Genomic DNA, 20019 nt, shown 5'->3' with positions numbered 1-20019 from the left:
CTGCATCAACAAGAGTTCTCTCTCCATTATCATGTAAAAGGGGAGCAATGAGCAAGTGAAAATCCAGACTGAATGCAAACACTGAAGCTTCAGCTGAAAGGCTTTTTGCACCATGTTAACCTGCTCCCTGGGCATTTCCTTCCAATGTCCGAGATGGTTATCAGGCTGGGATGGAGGCTTGCAGGAGGCTGGAAGAACACAGCAAGTCAGGCAGAATCTGGAGGTGGAAAAGTCAACATTTCGGGTATAATTCTTCTGCAGAACTGCAAATGAGGGTAGGGGGAGGTGCAAATCAAGGTGGGATCAGTTGTTTAGGTGGGTGGAGGGGAATGGTGGAGTGGTAGGTATTGAATGATGAACACAGGTTTGAAGTGATTGGTCGATGGGAGGAATGAATCCATTTGGTGGCTGGAAGGGAGGGTCTGTAAGTGGAATAGAATGGAGGAGGGGGACAGGAAAGGGAGTCGAAAGTTGGGAAAGGGAGGCTTTTTGATATTGGAGAACTCAATGTTGATTCCTCTGGGTTTAGGCAAAAGATAATTATTTGTTCCTCCAATTTGCAGTCTGATTGCTTGTGGCAATGGAGGAGGCAGAGGATGGTCATGTCAGAGAGGGAATAGGAAGGGGAATTGAAATTGGCATTGACTGGGAGGCCAGGTCAGCCTTTGTGGGCATGGCTGAGATGCTCAGCAAAACTTGCCCTTAGTTTACGTTCGGTCTCACCAATGCAGAGAAGACCACAACGGGTGCACTGGGTACAATAAACTAGGTTGGAGGAGAGGCAGGTGAACCTCTGTCTGACCTGGAAGGACTGGGGTCCTGCATGGAAATGACAGGCGTGGTGTGTCGGCAGGTTTTGCATCTTTTACGGTTGCAGGGGAAAGTACCAGGGTTTTGTTGGGGGAAAAGGTGTGAAGAGTGGTGAAAACCAAGGATTGGCAAAGGGAACAGGTCTTGTGGAAAGCAGAGAGGGGTGGGGAGGGGAAGATGTTCTTGGTGGTGGGGTCTAGCTGGAGTTGGCAGAATTGTTTGAGGATGATACGTTGGATGTGGAGATTGGTGGGGCCTAAGGTGAAGACAAGGGGGAACCCTGTCTTTATTGCATTTTGGAGGGGGGTGTTTAGATTTGGGGAACAGAGAATGGAGGAGGTGCGGTGGAGGGCTGTCTGGATGGCAGAAGTGGGAAAAGAACATTGTTCAAAATAGGTGGACATCTGGGACACTTGGGAGTGGAGCATCTCCTCGTTTGAGCAGATGTGACGGAGATGGAAGAATTGGGAAAACGGGATGGAGTTCTTGCAGGATACTGGCGGGGAGAAGGTGTTGTCCAGGTAGTTGTGTGAGTCTGTGGGTTTACAGTAAATGTGTGTTCCTGTACTGTCACCGGAGATGGAAATGGGGTGGTCAAGAAAGGAGAAGGATTTGTCCAAGACAGACTACGTGAATTTAAGGGCAGGTTGGAAGTTGTTAGCAAAGTCAATGAACTGCTCCAGTTCAGCCTGGGTGCAGGATGCAGCACTGGTGTAGTCACTGATGTAATGGCGGGAGATTTGGGGAACGGTGTCTGTGCATGTACTGGTGAGGTGTTGTTTGATGGAGCCGACAACAAGCAGACACAGCTGGGACCCATGGGTACCCACTGGATTTGGAGGAAATGGGAAGAGTTGAAGAAGGCTGACAGATCACATGGAAATGTTTGGAAAAGATACACAAGGGCACAGTCCAGGCTTGCTGTAAATATCAGCCTTCCTTCTTCATAGGAGCTTCTCTATGGCGGTTTCAAGTACACATCCTCCGTGGAAATATCACAGACTTTACTGAAATGGAATGAACTGAAAGAAGAGAAGGAAATGGGAAGAATTAACCAGACAAGGGTGAGCATCAAGAGAGATGGGAGTGTGTGGGAGATTCCGTGGCATTAAAAAATCCCAAAGGAATTTCACAAGAAAAGCTCAAATCTTTACAAGGATATAACAGGGAGATTACTTACTGACATCAAACAGGTTGAGTGTTAGGGGCCATGTGCCTCTGGTGCCTAACTCTATATGAAACATTACATTCAAGGACAGTTGATGTGTAAATAAAGGGTGACTTGATGATGTGGAGTTATTTCATGATCAATGACCATGGGCATAGATTTAAGGGAAATGGCTGAAGATTAAGAGGGAATATGAGGAAACGCACTTTCGTGCAGAAGGTGGTAGTAATTTGTAACTCGCTTTCTGTAAGAATGGTTGAAGCAGAAGCTCTCCCAGAACATTGAAGTATTTCGATATGCAGCTGTAATGCCAAGGTGTACAGGGCTACAGGCCAAGTGCTGGAACATGGAATTAGAATAGTGAGGTGGTTGTTTGACTGGCTTTGGCTCATTGGGCTGAAGGGTCTTGTTCTTGTAGACCTGTTGTAGATGTCTGACTCTGCCAGGACTCCAGGAATGTGGCTGACCCTTACCTGCCATTTGAAAGGCCCAGCAAGCCACTCAGTTTCAGGGAAGTTAGGGATGGAGAAAAAATGATGGTCTTGCCAGTGACACCCACATCCCAGGAAAGAATAGATGGGCTCAGTGTTAACACCATCACCTGAACCTGCAGGTTTCAAGCCCCACTCCAGACACTGGAGCACTATCCTGAGGCTGGCAAAGGCAAAGACGCCATCTGCTGGATGATCGGTTAAACCACTGCCCTCTCAGGTCGATGTGAATATAAGGGATTTGAGACCATCTCAGGGAAAATCTCCCCAGTGAGCTGACCAATGCTTCTCTGAAACCCAATGGCATTAAAACAGATATAAGAGTAAAATACTGCAAATCTCAAATAAAGCAAGATGCTGGAGAAAGGGAACAGGTACAGCCTCTGTGGGAAGAGAAGGAGTTAACTTTTTGGGTTCAGTGATGTTTTATCGAAAAGGCAGCAAATTTTTATTTATATTTAATGTTATGCTGTTTTATATTATTTTATTTAAATATTGTTGAAAACAAGTTTCCCCACTTGATTGGAACCGCATTCACACACATGCATTCCTCCCACACCGATGCTCAGTAACAGCTCTGTGTACTATTTACAAGATGCACTGCAGAGATTCACCAAAGATCCTGAGACAACAGCTTCCAAACCCATGACCACTTATATTTGGACAAGGGCAGCAGGTACACGGGACCATCACCCCAGCAAGTTCCTCTCCAAGTCATTCACCAGTTTGACTTGGAAATATGAAGCTGTTCCTACATCATCACTGGGTCAGAATCCCTGGAATTCGCTTCCTAAGGACATTGTGGGTCTACCAACAGCACACGGACTGCAGGGGTTCAAGAAGGCAGTTAATCACCACCAGGTCCAGGGCAATTAGACGCGGACAGTAAGAAGCCTGGTACAAGAGTAGGCATGCTTCAGGACCAACAAGTGAGACTGTGATGTTTCAGTTATTCCTGGACATTGGTGTGATCACATCTCAAATACTGAGGGTAGTTTTGGTCTCCCTATTGAAGGAAGAATAATAAATTCATCAGAGGTGGTTCACAGGAATTTTACCCGATTGATCCCTGGAATGAGAGGGCTGTGTGATGACGAAAGACAGGAAAAGGGGAGAAAGTGAATGGGGCGGAGCAGGGTGTTGAGGTAGGGATAGGTTGAGAATGGTAGAGAGTATGACCTGATTAGTCGATGGGAGAGATTAATTTGTATTCATCCCTCCCATCAACCAATCAGATAGTACCCTCTACCTATCTTCACCTATCCCCATCTTACCACCCTGTCCCCACCACTGCCTTTATCTACAGCTCCCCCATCATTCCCCCACCCCCATTCCTGAAGAAGGGTTACAGCCAAAACGTTGACATCTCCACCTCCTGATGCTGCCAGTCTTGCAGTGTTCTCCCAGCCTCCTGCTTGTCAACCTTGGATTCCAGCATTTGCAGTTTGTTTTGTCTCTAATCTCTTCAGGGGCCTGGATGAGAGTGAGGAAATTGGGTTTTGATGGAGCTACCCACATACTCAAGTCAAAAGAAGCAAAGCAAGAAAGGCACGTGGATCGAATACAAGAGAGCAAATTGTGAGGGAAAACCAATTATTACCAGTTTAGCAATTGCAAAGGAGAGAGTGACAACATTGAATTGCTTCTGGTGTCATCCTCTGTGCCCTAACATTTCACAGAGCCAGCTCCACATCCTTCCATTGGCTTTGTCATTGCGAGTCAATAGTTCTCTTCCCACAGCCCTTTTAAAAATATCCTGTTCCAGGGAATCACTGACACAGAAAATATTTCACCTTTTCTGGGAAAGTTGGAGATATGTTGGATGTCAAGGAGCTGTTTCTCAGCCTTCAGGGTCTGACAGAAGGATGTGTGTAGTCTGTGGATTCTGGAGACAGATCACTGAGATATTCCTCACTCCCATCAATACCTGACTTTATTCTGACATCAGTTTCTATTCTTCATTATAAAGTACCCCCACCAGTTTCAGACTAGACATTTCACACCCAGCCCCCATGTCCTCACATTGGAATCAAGAACCAAACTTGCCCCATCTCAGGATTGCCCTCTGAATGTGGTGTCAGTGTGTTAATGTTGTGTTTGAATGAAAGAGCCACGGTGGAATCTGGGACTGAGTCCAAGGGGTTTCTGAGCCACCAGTAGCCTCCCCGCTGTGTGAGGGTGTGTTTGGATAAGATTTCAGTCACATTGGTCCCCACTGATACTAGAGCCATGAAGTGAGATTGCCAGAGCCACATGTGGACTGAGGAACACAACAGTCAGGACAATGAGCTGCTCTGGAATCCACCCTGAGCCCTGGATGATCCTCACTGAGATGTCCCAGGGGCTACAGAGTATGACAGCAGAAAGTGGAACCAGTTTATCATTGACTGTCCTCCCCAGCCGTGACTCCCAGACTCCCCCGGATGGAACATTCTCAGTCTGGCCCCAGGGACGCCCAGGACAATTGCATCTCATTTGAAGAGTAAAGAAAACCCAGGTCTAATTTATGGAATATTTATTTCTCAAATTGTTATTGTTCAATTGTTATTCTGAGTAACAAGGTCCTGCTTGTCATATTCATCAATATAGGGTTCCCAGTGGCTCTGGCTCCCTAACAGTTGATTTGAATTTCTTGGCTTGTGATCTTGCTGTGTCTAAGGGATGGGTGAGCATTGATGGCGAATTTCCATCAGATTATTGTGTTCCCCATTGTCCCCTCCTGCCTTCCTTCTTTTCCCCATTTATTGGGAAAGATTTCTTGAGGTTGTGCATTCCTGCTGAAAGTGCCCTTTCTGGACACAATGGTAGCATTGCCCTCCTGCTCTGGGGACCCCATTGCCCCGTCTATTCTCCCCCTCATTCTCCAGGCCTTGAGGGTGGAGGTTAACACTTCACACAGCTTTCCCTGAGGACTCAGCTCTGGCCATTTCCAAAGCACACACGAGACAGAGACTGAATCATCTTCATCTTTATTCCCTTTTCCAGATTGACTTTGACAGAAAACAGTCAGCAATTAACAGCCCAGACAGAGGAAGCTACACAAATTCACAGCCACAATGGAGCTTGAGGAAAACACTTGTGGAGATTTTCTCAATAACATGAGAATCCTGTCCCTTTGAACAGTGACAAAACCTTAAATTGGAACTGGCGGCTGAGCAGGAAGGAGGTCTGTTTTACTGAAACAGAGATTTCTGAGGTTCACATTGTTTTTGCACAGCTGACAGTCTTTAGCATCTTCGAGAGTTTTTACTTGACATCGCAAGTTTACACTGTCCCCATCAAACACATCCAGGTCAGGGAAAGCATGGGGCTACATAAAGAGTAAAGTTTTCTCTACACTATCCCAATGACCTGCCTTAACCACTGAAGCTCAGAAGTGTCTCCAAGCCAGTCCTGAGAAAGAAGAGAGTTGAAATTCAGTGCTGACAATGACCTTTGTCCTGCCAGCTCAGCCCTGTTCTATTTAAAGTTGTGTCTCCTCTGTGGACTGTCTCGAACACTCTACACACATTCTGATCTCCTGATGCTCTTGCTGAGGGGAGAGGGGAGGGTCACGTGGGTGAGGGCACAGGAGAAGCGAGCATTGGACTCCCAGTCAGACCCAGAGAGGGTCAGCAGGCTGCTGACACTGTAGGTGCTGTCTGAAGCTCGCAGGTAGTTGCTGGTCTGAACCCCGTCCGAAATGACTGCACCGTCCTTCTTCCACTGCACCTGCAGCTCATCGGGATAGAAGTGATTGGCAAGGCACACCAGGGTGGCAGTGCTCTTGGTATTGACCTGCTCTGGCGAGGGAGGCAGCAGGGTCAGCTTGGGCTGAGAGTTGTCACGGCCTGAAAGACAAGAGAAACAATTTTAATCCCTGCCTTTTGAAGGTACTTCAACTCTCTGAACAGTAACTGATAAAACATTTGAACATTTGTATCCAGTACCTAGCATACCTGACAAAAGCACTAGCATTTTAAAAATTGCTTTTTGGGACATGTACGGCACTGGCAGAGCCAGTTGCTGCTCATCCCTAACTGTCCCCGAGAAGATGATGGTGACGCAGCAGAAAGAGAAGGGACAGTCCTGGACCATCATTTAAGGAATGAATGTGGGCAGCTGGAAGGGCTATCAATGTGGGAGCATTTTAGTGACAGTGATCGGAACTCAGTGAGATTGAGAATAAGGATGGAAATGGAGAACCATGGAGCAAGTGTAAAAGCTTTCATTTGGGAGCAACCCATTTTACCAAACTGTGTGGTAATTTGGTAAAAGTGTACTGGAACGATCGACTTGATGGGAGATCAGTGACAGGGCAGTGGGAGGCCTCCAAGGATGAGACAGAGACAGAGATCATTCAGAATCTTTTCCCAAAAGAGTAAGAGTGGCATCCCAAAGAGAGAGTCTCAGCAAAGATGTGAAACTATTGATGTGATATGGAGGCTCTGGTGTCGAATGGGGTGGACATGTTCAGGGGTCACATAACACCAGGTTACAGTCCAACAGGTTTAGTTAAAATCACAAGCTCTTGAAACGCTGCTCCTTCTTCAGGTGAAGTGACTTCAGTGCTGAAGGAACAGTGCTCTGAAAGCTTGAGATTTGAAATAAGCCTGTTAGACTATAACCTGGTGTCGTGTGACTTCTGACCTCAAGTGAAGCCCAGTTAGAGCACAGTGAGAGAACTGTGTGCAGTTCTGGTCACCACATTGCAGTAAGGATGTGATCTCCCTCGAAATGGGGACAGTGGAGGATTTTGTCAGGAATGAGGAGTATTAGCTTTGAGGAATGATTGGTTTGGCTAGGACTGGTTTCTTTGGAACACAGGAGGCTGAGGGGAGATTTGATCGAGGTGTGTAAAATGATGAGGGGCCTGGATAGAGTGTGTAGGAAGGACTGATTTCCACCAGCACAGAGGGCAATAACCATGGGGAGAGATTAAAATGAATTGGGGGCAGGGTTAGAGGGGAGTTGAGGAGTAATTGTTTTCACCCAGTGGCTGGTGGGATCAGGCTGAAAGGGTGAGAGCGGCAGAAACCCTCATCACATTGAAAAAACACTTGGATATTCACTTGAAACACCAAAGCCTCCAGAGCTATGGAGCAAGAGTTGGTATGTGGGGTGGAGTTCGACATCTCTTTAACAAACCTCTGATCACTCACAGCTCGGGAGAACTTTATCTAAGAACACTGGAGCAGAGTTGGATCAGCACACTTCAGGAAGGAGTCACGTTGGGTGTCCATGTAGAAGGTTCGAGATTTTGATTCAAATCTTCCAGCTCAGCACTGGGGTAAGGTCAAAGGTGAGGCTGCAAAGAATCTCAGTGTCCTGGATCAGACAGTGTCATTGCTCTTAATGATCCCATGTTCCCTGGAAGATGGAAGCGTGCATCCAATGGGCAAGGGTCAGGTTCAGGAGACTCCAACCTCAAAGAAAGACTTGTATTTATGTTGCACCTGGCTCCACCTAAGGATGTCGCAGTGGCTCTTTCCACCAGACTGTGCTCAGCAAGATCCCAGAGAGCTGGGTGACAATGAGTCGAGGATCAGGTTTTTAGTGATGCTAATTAGGGAATCAATATTGACCAGGACACCAGGGGAAACAGTCCTGCTGTCTGTCTAATAGAGCCATGGAATGGCATCTCTGATATTTGAAAGGCTCCCAGTGCATCAAAAGAGAGACTTGTATGTCAGACTCTCCCAAAGAATTTACAGAGAGTGAGGGACTTGTCTGAACACTGGTCACTGTTGTAATGCAGAAAACATAATTTGTACACAGCAATATCGCGCAATCGTAAATGAGATTATGAGCATGTTCAGTGATGTTTCAGGGATGAATATTGACCTGAAGTCAACCCAAAGAGAAAGCAAACGGGTTCACTTGCACAGAACGTGAGAAAATGAAAGGCACAGGAGAAGGTGGGATTCGTGGTGAGTGATGGGTTTGATTGTTACCAGAAAATAAAAGGAAGGATCAGAATTTGTGAATGTCGTATTGTCACAAGGCAATACAGAAGTGCAGGGGAACTTGACAGTAGAAATAACTTAAAGTTCGGAATAAGGTAGACAGAGTGATGCCACAAATTGAGGTTCCCAAGGACTTTAAAATCATTAAAGTGACGCAGGGCTCAGGAGAGGTTAATAAAGTTCCCAGAATAATTAATAGGACATAGATTATGGAAAGGGTCAGAAAATTAATTTTAGGCATCTTGAATAAGGGGACAACTATGAAAAGGAGGGCAGTCAATGCAGGACTGAGGGTGTTGTACCTGAATGCAGGGAGTATCCGAAATGAGGTAAATGAGCTTGTAGCGCAGATTGGAATTGGCAGGTGTGATGTTTTGAGTTTCACAGAGATGTGGCTGTAAGGGGTTGAGGGCTGGGAATGAAATCCTCAAGGATGCACATCTAATTGACAGGACATGCTGATGGGCAGATGGGGGTAGGGTTACCGTATTGGTAAGAAATGAAATAAGATCAATCACAAGAAGGGATTTAGAGTTGGAATGCATTCAATCTGTGTGGGTAGAGTTGGGGAGTTGCAAGGGAGAAAGAGCATGATGAGAACTTTGCAAAGCCCCCCTCCCCAGCAGTAGTCAGGATATGAGGAAGAAACTAAATCAGGAGATAGAGAAGGATGTAATAAAGGCCCTGCTACAATAGTCATAAAAGACTTCAATATGTAGGTAGACTGGAAAATTTAAGTTGTTTGGGGATGTCAAGCGAAGGAATTAATGGAATGTCTACGAGATGGTTTTTGGAGCAGCTTGTGGTCGAGTTCACTATGGAACAGGCAATTCTGGATTGGGTGATGTGTAATGAAGCAGACCTGATTAGGGAACTTAGGGTGAAGGAATCCCTTGGGGGCATTGACCGTAATATGACAGCATTCACCTTGCAGTTTGTGACAGAGAATCTGGAGTCAGTTGTACTGGAAATGCAATTAACTTAAGGTAACTACAAAGACATGATGGAGGAGCTGGCCAGAGTTGATAAGAAGGGAAGCTGAGCATAAGAGAGAATGGAGCAGCAATGGCAGGAGTTTCTGGGAGTAATTTGGGAGGCAGAGCAGGAATTCAACCCAAGGAAGAAGAAAGATACTGAGTGGAGGCCGTGGCTGATGAGGGAAGTCAGGGTCAGCATAAAAGCAAAAGAAAAAACATGCAATGTGGTGGAGATTATTGGGAAGCCAGAGGATTGGGAAGCCTTTAAAAACAGCAGAAATTAACTAAAAAAAAGTAAGGGTGAGTGTGTAAATAAAATATAAGGGTAAGCGATCTAGGAACATAAAAGAATGTTGCAAGAGGTTTTCTTTAGATATATGAAAGGCAAGAGGGAGTCAATAATAGAAATTGTACCACTGGAAAAGGCAGAGATAGTACTGGGGAACAAAAAAATGATGGAAAAAGTGCATCGATGCTTTAAATCAGCTTTCACAATGGTGTGACAATGCTGCTCATTTCACAAGGTTGAGTTGTCCTTGGATTTTTTTTCAAGAGGGGTTGTAAAGGCAGAGGTTCCAATTTGTCTGGGTTAGGGACTTTGCTCATGGCTAACAGATACTGCCTAGGGCAACAGTCAGGGAAAAGGCTTTTAGATTTTATATGAAAAACTTGTCCAATAAAAGGATAGTGGCCAGTTCTTCCAGTTTGCTGTTTTTGACAAATAGTCGGTTGGAAGCTCCTGGATAAAGAAAGCTGCTGGTGAGAAAGGTTCCCCAATTCAACATTTTCCAGTGGACTCACTGTCTGAAATTCCTCTCCTGTAAGAACCTCTGTGTTTATATTTACCTTTTTACCAAGGCTGTTGCAGCAAATTGGAGCAGCTCTTTGTCAAGTTACATTTTCTCGTCAGTTGGGTTTTCAAATAGTTAAGTTATTCTAAATTCTGTTTTCTTTTGATTGTGTGTAAATAAATTCTCTTTCCCTTCAAGCTGAGCGGTTTGGCCAGTTGTATCAATCCTGGAATATCCAGGTTACATTTGCATAACACAATTCGAAAAGGTAAGGTCTGGACTGCATTCTCAAAATGTTTCGAAGGGTCTGGCCTGGTCCATGACAATGTCATAGAGTCATAGAGTCCGACAGCATGGAGACAGGCCATTTGGACCAAACTGGTCCATGCCAACCAAAATGTCCATTTACGCTAATCCTGCACTTGGCCCAGATCCTTCTGAATCCTTTCCTTTCCTGTATTTGTCCAAATGCCTTTTAAATGTTATTAATGTACCCACCTCAACCACTTCCACTGGCAACTCATTCCAAATGCGAACAACCCTCTGTGTAAAAAGGTTGCCCCTCAGGTTCCCTTTTATTCTTTCCCCTCTGACCTTAAACTGATGCGCTCTCGTCCATATTCGCAAACCCTGGGGAAAAGACTGAGTGAATTCACCCTATCCATGCCTCTCATGATCTTATGAGGTCCTCCCTCAGTCTCCTACACTCGAAAGAAAAATGTACTCTCCCTTTTACCCAAACCATTGAATCCTGGCAACATCCTTGCAAATTTCTTCTGCACTCTTTCCAGTTTAATAACATCCTTCCTGTAACAAGGTGACCAAAACTGAACACAATATTCCAAGTGTGGCTTCACCAATGTCCTGTATAACTGCAACATAACTTCCCAACATCTGTAGTCAATGCCCTGACTGATGAAGGGCACTGCAGAAAACGCTCTCTTCTCTTCTCTATTTACTGTGACTCCATTTTCAGAGAACTGCTTACCTGAATTCTAAGGACCCTCTGTTCCACTATATTCCTTAAGGCGCTATCATTCACCATGAAACTCCTACCTTGCTTTGAATTTCCAAAATACAAGACCTCACATTTATCTGTATTAAACTCTATTTGTTATTTCTCGGCCCAGTTCCCCAGCTGAGCAAGGTCCTGCTGCAATTTCTGATAACTGCCCGCACTGTCCACGATGCTGCTTTTAATGAGTGTCACCAGCAAACTCACTAACCATGCCTTGTACATTCTCATCCAAAACATTGATATAGATAACAAACAGCAATGGGCCCAGCACTGACCCCTGAGGCACTCCACTAGTCACAGGCCTCCAGTACAATAAGGATCCTTCCCCTATTACCCTGTGCTTTCTACTATCAAGCCAATCATGTATCCAATTAGCCAGGCCACCTTGAATTCCATGCAATCTAACCTTCCATAACAGCCTACCATGTGGAACCTTATCAAAGGCCTCACTGAAATCCATATAGACCACGTCTACCATCCTGCCCTCATCAACCTTCCTGGTCAATTCATCAAAGTACCTGAACAAATTTGTGAGGCATATTCTCCCATTCACAAAGTCATGCTGACAACTCCTAATCAAATCCACTCTTTCCAAATGCATGTGTATCTTATCTTATCAAACAACTTACCCACCACAAATGTGAAGCGTATAATTCCCAGGCTTTTGTTTTGCAGCCCTTTTTGAACAATGGCACAGTCTTCGCTGTCCTCCAGTCTTCTGGGACCTCACCTGGGGCTAACCATGATACTAAAATATCAGCCAGCACACCTGACCTTCAAGAGATTTGGGAGCAGAAGTGAGTGGAGAGGGCATCACTAAGGTGGAGGGGTTGAGGCAGCTGAAAGGTCTGAAGGTGGATAAATCATTCAGACCCGATGGACTACACCCCAGAGTTCTGATGGAGATAGCTAAGGTAATTGTAGGGCCATTGGCTGTGATCTTTCAGAAATCACTGGAGTCAGGGGTGGTCCCAGAAGACTGGAAAATAGTGAATGTAACGTCCCTGTTTAAGAAAGGAGGGAGGCAGAGATGGGACATTATAAGCTGGTTAGCCTGACCTCGGTCATTGGTAAGATTTTAGAGGTCTACGTAAGGGTGAGATTGCAGGTATATGGAATCTCACCCTTAAACCTGGTAAAATTGCAGCCCGGTAAAATTGGGCTGAGTCAGCACAGCTTCATCAAAGGGAGGCATGCCTGACAAATCTGTTAGAAATCTTTGAGGAGGTAACAAGTGCATTAGACAAAGGACAGCCAGTGGATGTGATCCATTTGGATTTCCACAAGACCTTTGACAGGGTACAATAAAGGAGACTGCTAAGTCAAATCAGAGCCCATGTTGCGGTGGGTAGAGGATGGTTGACCGGCACAAAGGCAAGAGAAGGACAAAGGGATTTTTTCTGGATGGCAGTTGGTGCTTTGTGGCGATCCGCAGGGATCTTTGTTGGGACCACAGCTATTCACATTATCTATTAACAATCTGGATAAGGAACTGAAGATATTGTTCATATGTTTGTAGCTGACACAAAACTTGGTGAAAGGACAGGTGGAGTTGAGGAAAAGGGGAGATTGCAGAAGGACTTGGTCAGGCTAGGAGAATGTGCAAAGAAGTGGCAGGTGGAGTACAATGCGGGAACTTGTGAGGCTAGATACTTTGGTGGGAAGAGTGGAGGCACAGACTGTTTTCTAAGTGAGGAAAGATTTTAGAAATCTGAAGCACAAAGAGAATTGGGAGTCCTTGCTCAGGTTTCTCTGAAGGTTAACGTGCAGGTTCACCATTGGCAGTTTGAAAGGCAATTACAATGTTAGCATTAACTTTAACGTCAGAGGTGTACTGCTGAGTTTTTATAAGTCTCTAATCAGAACACATTTGGAATTTTGGACTCCTTATTAAGGAAGGATGTGCTGTCATTGGAGAGGGTCCAGAGCAAAAAGTGAGAAAGAATAAGAATGATCCTGGGAATGAAGGGGGTGTCATATAAAGAGTGGTTGAGGATTCTGGATCTGTATACAATTGTGTTTAGAAAGATGAGGGGGGAATCTTATTGAAACTACAGAATATTGAGAGGCCTGGAGAACATGGAGAAGGTGTTTCCACGAGTAGAAGAAACTAGGGCCCGAAGGCACAGCCTCAGAGTGAAGAATGATCCGTCAGAACTGAGATAAGGAGGCATTTCTTCAGCCAGAGGGTGGTGAATCTGCAGAACTCATTGTCACAGAGGTCTATGGAGGCCAAGATGTTGAGAGTATTTAAAACAGAGACAGATACGTTCTTGATCAGTGAGGAGATTAAAAGTTAAAAGGAGAATGCAGGAGAATGGGCTTGAGGAACACATCACACAAGATCAAATGGCAGAGCAGACTCTATTCTGACTGGCCCAATTCTGCTCCTATATCTGAAGTATTTTGGGTTCATGTAGAGATTCCTTGAAACCCTGGAAAACTGGAAGTACGGTCACTTAGTGGTTAGCCCTGCTGCCTCACAGTGCTATGGACCCAGGTTTGATTGTAGCCTCGGGCGACTGTCTGTGTGGAGTTTGCACATTCTCCCTGTGACTGCGTGGGTTTCCTCTGGGTGCTCTGGTTTCCTCCCACAGTCCAAAGCTGTGCAGGTTCGGTGAATTGGCCGTGCTAAATTGCCCATAGTGTAGGTCAGGTACATTAGTCAGGAGTAAATGTAGGTTAAAAAGGTAGGGGATTGGGTCTGGGTTGGTTACCTATCGGAGGGTCAGTGTGGACTTGTTGGACCAAATGGCCTGGTTCCATACTGCAGGAATTCTATGATTCTATGGACATTGAAAGTACTGGATTGTGAGCGCTGCTGTTGCTGTTTCTCAAAAGTACTTTGACAAAAGATAATCAGGGAGTGGTGAGAGTGTGCATCAGGTTGCATGAGGGAACTGCTTGTCCTGCTTCCTGGAATACCATGAGCACAAGAAGTGTGGTCAGTGACAGTAGTTGGAACTCTGGGTTTCGGAGCTTGAGCAGCAGCTGGTGTCAGTGCGGAGAGTCCGTGAGGCTGAGAGCTCCATGGAGAGCACGTTTCTAGATGTGGTCACTCTGCAGCTTCAGAGTATACAGGGAGAGAGGGAATGGGGGAGCAGCAGACCGTCCAAAAGGACTAGGCAGCTAGTACAGAAATCCCCTGAGTGCATCCCACTCTCCAACCAGGATTCAGTTTGGAATCCTGATCAGAATGATGGTTCATCTGGGGAGTGCAGCCAGAGCCAAGTCCCTGGCACCATGGGCGGCTCAGTTGTACAGGGTGGGGTGGGGGTGCGGGGGGCACAACGAAGACTGGAAGAGCGATAGTGAGAGGAGATTCAAGAGTGAGGGCAATCGATAGGTGTTTCTGCAGCTGCAGATGGGAATCCAGGATGGTGTGTTGTCATCCCAGGGTCAAGGATGTCACTGAGCAGCTGCAGAGCACCCTGAGGGGAGAGGGGGAACAGGCAGCAGTGGTGGTCCACATCAGTCCCAGTGACAGAAGGAGAAAAGGGATGTAGTCCTGCAGTCAGAATGTAGGGAGTTCCAGAGGGAATTAGCAGCAGGAGCTCAAAAGTAGGAATCTCCAAGATTACAGGAGCAGGAGAATCGAAATTTCGGGCATGTGCCCTTCTTCAGGAATGCCCAAAACGTCGATTCTCCTGCTCCTTGGATGCTGCCTGACCTGCTGCACTTTTCCAGCAACACATTATCAGCTCTGATCTACAGCATCTGCAGTCCTCACTTTCTTCTCCATCTCCAAGATTACCCCCAGTGCCCCACGCAACTGAGACGAGAAAGAGGAGGATAGCACAGGTGACGGTGGAACTGAAAAGACAGTCCAGGAGGTAGAGCTTTTGATTATTTTAACACTGGGACTGGCTTTGGGGGGAGATGGACATGTACAGACCAGACGGGTTGCTCCTGAACAGATCTGGGACTGAGCTCCTTTGGGGTGATTTACTAGTGCTGTTGGAGAGGGTTTAAACTATCTTGGCTGGCCTGTGGGATCCAGGAGGTCATACCAGAGAGGAACACAGAGGTGCACAGAATCCTGGGAGAGATAGATAGCACCAGAATAAGGAATGGAACTTCTTATCCAGTTTCAGAGTGAGGGAGAGAGAGTAATAAATTCTAAATCAGGGTCATTGTGTAAGGATGAGACTGCATGGAATGTTGGGAATAAGACTGGGAAGGTACAGCCACAGAGTGTTATGTGGAAATCTGATGTGTGTCTCTCACATAGGAAGATAAGATAATAAGAACATTAGAAATAGGAGCAGGAGTGGGCTATCTGACCCATTGAGGATGAGGGATGTTAGTTATGAAGATAGACTGAAGAAGTTGGGACTGTCTTCCTCAGAGAAGAGAAGGCGGAGAGGAGATTTGATTGAGAAATTCAAAATCAGGAGGGGTCTGAACAGAGTAAACCAGGAGAAAATGTTCCCACCTGAGAAAGAATTGAGAGGGAGAGGCCATGGATTGAAAATAATTGGTAAAAGAAGCAAAAGTGAGCTGAGGGGAAAACATTTTCAGCCAGTGGGTGGTTAAGGTGTGGAATGCACTGCCCGAGAGTGTGGTGGAGGCAGCTTCAATTGAAACATTCCAAAGGGAATGAGACTGTTATTTGAAAAGGAACAATGTGCAGGGTGACAGGGAGAAGGCAGGAGAACGACACTCATTTGGAGAGCCAGTACAGACAGGATGGGCGGAACGGCCTCCGTGTGCACTGTTACAATTCTGTCACTGTGTGATTGAGCAGAGTTAAAGCTGGGGGAGGTGGGAGCTCGGTCTCTCACTGTGCTGCTGCTGCTGCTGCTGCTGCTGAGGTCAGTGAGATCAGAGACTGGGACAGGGAGCCAGAGCTCACATCAAACTCTGCCCGTGTCTGTCACACTGAGACTGGCAGGAGGCTACTCACTGATTTCACTCCATGCTGCAGAAATGGGACCACAGGCTGCAAATGGACAGAGCTCCTCCACACGGTGAGTAAAACTGACTGACTTATATCTTGCTGCTTAAAGGGGGCAATGGAACTACAGAAATACAGCTGGACACCCTGTTAGACACAGTGCTCCTCAATCAACCATTTCATTCGCTACAGCTCCCCACTAACACCTTCAACAATTCAGCATTTGTGTTTTAGAAAGTTTCAGTATTGAAAGGGTTATTAACAGAGGATTGAGGTTTACTTACTCAGTCTGAGCTTGGTTCCTTTACCGAACGTAAGCCACAGTGAGAGCTCCCAGTGCAGAGGCTGTACAAAAACCTCAGCTCTCTGCTTCCCTCTCTCACTCTCAACCTCTCCCTATCTCTCAGTCTGTTGATCACTCTCACCCTCTTTTTGTGTCTTTCTGTCTGTGCCTCTGAGTTGTGAACTTTATTTTTCGTTGTTAATTCTTGCAGCTGTTCTTCACATGTGGCCATGGAGTGGAAGAGGGAAACATGAGGCCTTTAGAGAGCGTTGAGACACCACAGGGACTGGAGTGTGTAGCAGACAGTGACCATTCCAGCATGGGGTAATTTGTTCAGTTTCATTTAGATCTAACTGTGGGATATGTCAGTTCAGGCGGTGGGACTGTGTGTCCATTATTATGCATTTTATATAACTATGGATGTGTCAGTACAGGAGGTGATTCTGTGTGCTTTGAGGTTTTTGTATGACTCTGTATCATTGTGTAGGGGGAGCTGCTATACTGCTGACAGTAATAGTCAGCGACATCCTCATTCTGAACGTTGCTGATTGTCAGGGTGAAACGGGTCCCTGATTGACTGCCGGTGAATCGATTGGAGACTCCTGTGAATCGAGTTGTTGCATCATAGATCAGGAGAGAGGGTTTCTGACCTTCTCGTTGCTGGTACCAGCTAACCCACTTGCTAACAGATTGACTGGCCGTACAGGTGATGGTTGCAGTCTGGCCCAGTCCCACTGACAGCACCGGGGGAGACTGGGTCATGATGATGTCCCCACTGATACCTGAGGGGTCAGAGAGAAACACAGTGAAGTCAGAACTGTCACAGAAAGAGCCTGTTAAATGAGAGATTGTTGGAGAGACTGAGCTTTCCTCTGGTTTCAGCATTTTCCCTTCAATCACAAGTCAGTGGAATTGAAGAGAAATGGAGAGCAGCTAAAGATTCAAGGTGGAAGGAGAGAGATTTGTACCTGTGACACAGAATACCAGGGGCCAGATCAGCTGGATGTGTGAAATCATGGTGTGTGCTCCTGTCCCTGTGCCTGGTTCCTGATAAACTCTCCCTTCACTGGGCTCTGCTTTATAAAGCTGCTGCCTGTGAGAGTCTGACTGGGTGTTCCTCAGTATGTAAATGGCATCAGGCAGGGAGAGCCACGTCAGCCCCTCACACTTCCTCTTCTCTCTCTCTCTCTCTCTCTTTCTCTTTGTCTCAGAGAGTCATTGATGTGAACATCACTGAATGAGGCCATTTGGCCCATTGCGTCTGTGCTGGTAAACAAAGATCTGATGACACTAATCCCATCCTCCAGCTCTTGGCCCATTTCCCTGGAGGTTACAGCATCACAAGGGAATATCTAAACACTGATCCAATGTCACGAGAGTTTGTGACTCAACCAGCCTTTCAGGCAGTGAGTTCCAGACTCCCACCACCCTCTGGGTGAAAACATTTCTCCTCAATTCTCCTCTCACTCTGCAACTCAACTGGGCCTGGACTCACTCGAGTTTAGGAGGATGAGACGGGATCTGATTGAAACATATAAAATTCTAACAGGCCCGGGCAGCGAGGAGGTTTCCCCTGGTTGGGGAGTCTGGAACCAGGGGACGCAGTCTCAGGGAGATATGGGGTAGACCATTTAGGACTGAGATGAGGAAACATTTCTTCACTCAGAGAATGGTCAACCTGATGAATTCTCTACCGCAAACGGCTGTGGAGGATAAGGAACTGAATATATTCAAGAAGAAAAGAGATAGTTGTTTTGCATTTTAACAGCATGAAGGAAATGGGGAGAAAGCAGGAACATCGCATTGAGAGAGAGGATCATCCATGATCATACTGAATGACACACAAGACTCAAAGGGCTGAATGGCCTACTCCTGCTCCAAGTTTCTATGTGTCTATGTCTGTGTTACCTTCAATCTCTGTCCCTGGTTACTGAGTCCTTTACTCTTGTATAAAGTGCCTTCCTATGCAACGTATCACTGCCAACAATTATCTTTTACCTCTCTATCAGGTCCCCTCTCAACCTTCAATGCTCCAATGAAAACAGCCCCAACCTTCCCAATCTTTCCTCATAGCTGACCCTCCATCCCAGGCAGTATCCTGGGAAATCTCCTCTGCCCCTTCTTAAGTACAATCACATCCTTCCCAGAATGTGGTGTTCAGGACCTGTCTCTCTTTCTCTCTTTTCCCCTTTCTGTCTCACATCTGCTACTTTGATCTCTCTACATCTATCTCTCTCTCCCACTGTTAATCTCTCTCATATTCTCTCTCTCTCACTCTGTCTCTTAGCCACTCTCTCCAACTCACTCACGCTTCCTCACTCCGTCTCATAATCTTTCTCCATCTCTCACTGTCTCCATCACTCGCTCCATCTCTCACTTCAATTGAAAGCCTCCAAATGTTATCTACCCCTCTCTATTTCTCCCTCTGTCTCTCCCTCCTTCTCCGCATCCCACTCGACCTCTATTTCTCTCTCTCTGTCTCGCTTCTCTCTCTTTCTCACAGCGTCCCAGGTGGTGACAGTTGAATTCAGGATAAATCTCCCTCTGCTCTGCCCCACAAATGGATGTTAACCCTTGACCCCAGAAGCATGTCTTCTCCTGGAGTTAAGGCCCATTTCCACGTTGACCAGCTTTTGCTATCTCTCAGGAAGATGGACAGATTCTTGTTAAATGAAGGGCAGTTTTGTGCTGTTGGCCTATTCTCACTGGGGACTGGTTTGGACACAAACCTCATTCCATGAAGGCCCAGCAGAGAGAGGAGATCCTCAGGCCATCAGTGTGAGCTGGAGGGACAGGACAGGCTCTGACCCACTGACCCATCCTGTCCATTCACAACATGTTCCAATCCCTTCCCCTCTCCTTCCCCTTCCATGATCAGTCTCTGAGTCAGGGTGTTTTACTGGGATGAGGGTTGGACCATCACACAGTTACAACAGAAAGGAACTGAACCCCACACCCACCATGGTGTCCACGATGCACTGGACTCTCCAACAGAGTCCAGTAAACATGGACGTCAGTTCACGAGAGTGCCCATGGTGAGACATGGGCCTCCTTCCCACTGAAGCTCCCAATAGAGACCCGTAAACATGGGCATCGTTCCTGCTTGAGCCTCCGATAAAGACCAGTAAATGTTGGCCTCCTTCCTAATGGACTCTCCAAAGGAGACCAGTAAACATGGACCTCCTTCTGACTGGATACTCCAAGAAGACCAGTAAATGTGGGCCTCCTATTCACTTGTCCTTCTAATGGAGACAAGTGGACAGCTGAGTTTTTGAAGAAATAGATAGATTAAGATAGATCAGTACACATCGTCGACATGAACTTCAGCAAGGCCTTAGTCAAGGTTCCCCATTGTAGACTGCTCAGTAAGATTATGTCACAGAGGATCCAGGGAGAGCTAACTAAAATGGGCCCGATGGTAGGAGGCAGAGGCTGGTGAGAGAGGGTTGTTCTTCAGACTGGAGGCCAGTGACCAGCCGTCTGCCACATGAATCGATCCTGGATCCACTGTTGTTCATCATTTAAATGAACAATTTGGATGAGAAAATAGCAAGAGTGGTCAGTAAGTTTGTGGCTGACATTAAAATTGTTGGCATCTTGGACAGGGAAGAAGGTTATCTAAGAGTGCAATGTCATCTT

At 46.3% G+C, this 20019-nt stretch overlaps 1 gene segment (V, D, J or C); it reads right to left on the bottom strand.

The window, feature by feature from the left end:
- Positions 1 to 5421: 5421 nt before the first annotated feature.
- LOC140479570 (Ig kappa chain V region Mem5-like) lies at positions 5422 to 17405 on the bottom strand. The segment is given in 4 exon segments: positions 5422 to 6299; positions 16382 to 16413; positions 16865 to 17162; positions 17349 to 17405. Coding segments are annotated over 4 exon segments (708 nt in total).
- Between the last annotated feature and the right edge of the window lie 2614 nt (positions 17406 to 20019).

This window comes from Chiloscyllium punctatum, chromosome 7 (genome assembly GCF_047496795.1).
Source record: "Chiloscyllium punctatum isolate Juve2018m chromosome 7, sChiPun1.3, whole genome shotgun sequence".
Lineage (NCBI taxonomy): Eukaryota > Metazoa > Chordata > Chondrichthyes > Orectolobiformes > Hemiscylliidae > Chiloscyllium > Chiloscyllium punctatum.
Note: the sequence above shows the minus strand (reverse complement) of the source record. Positions and strands in the feature narration are given on the sequence as shown.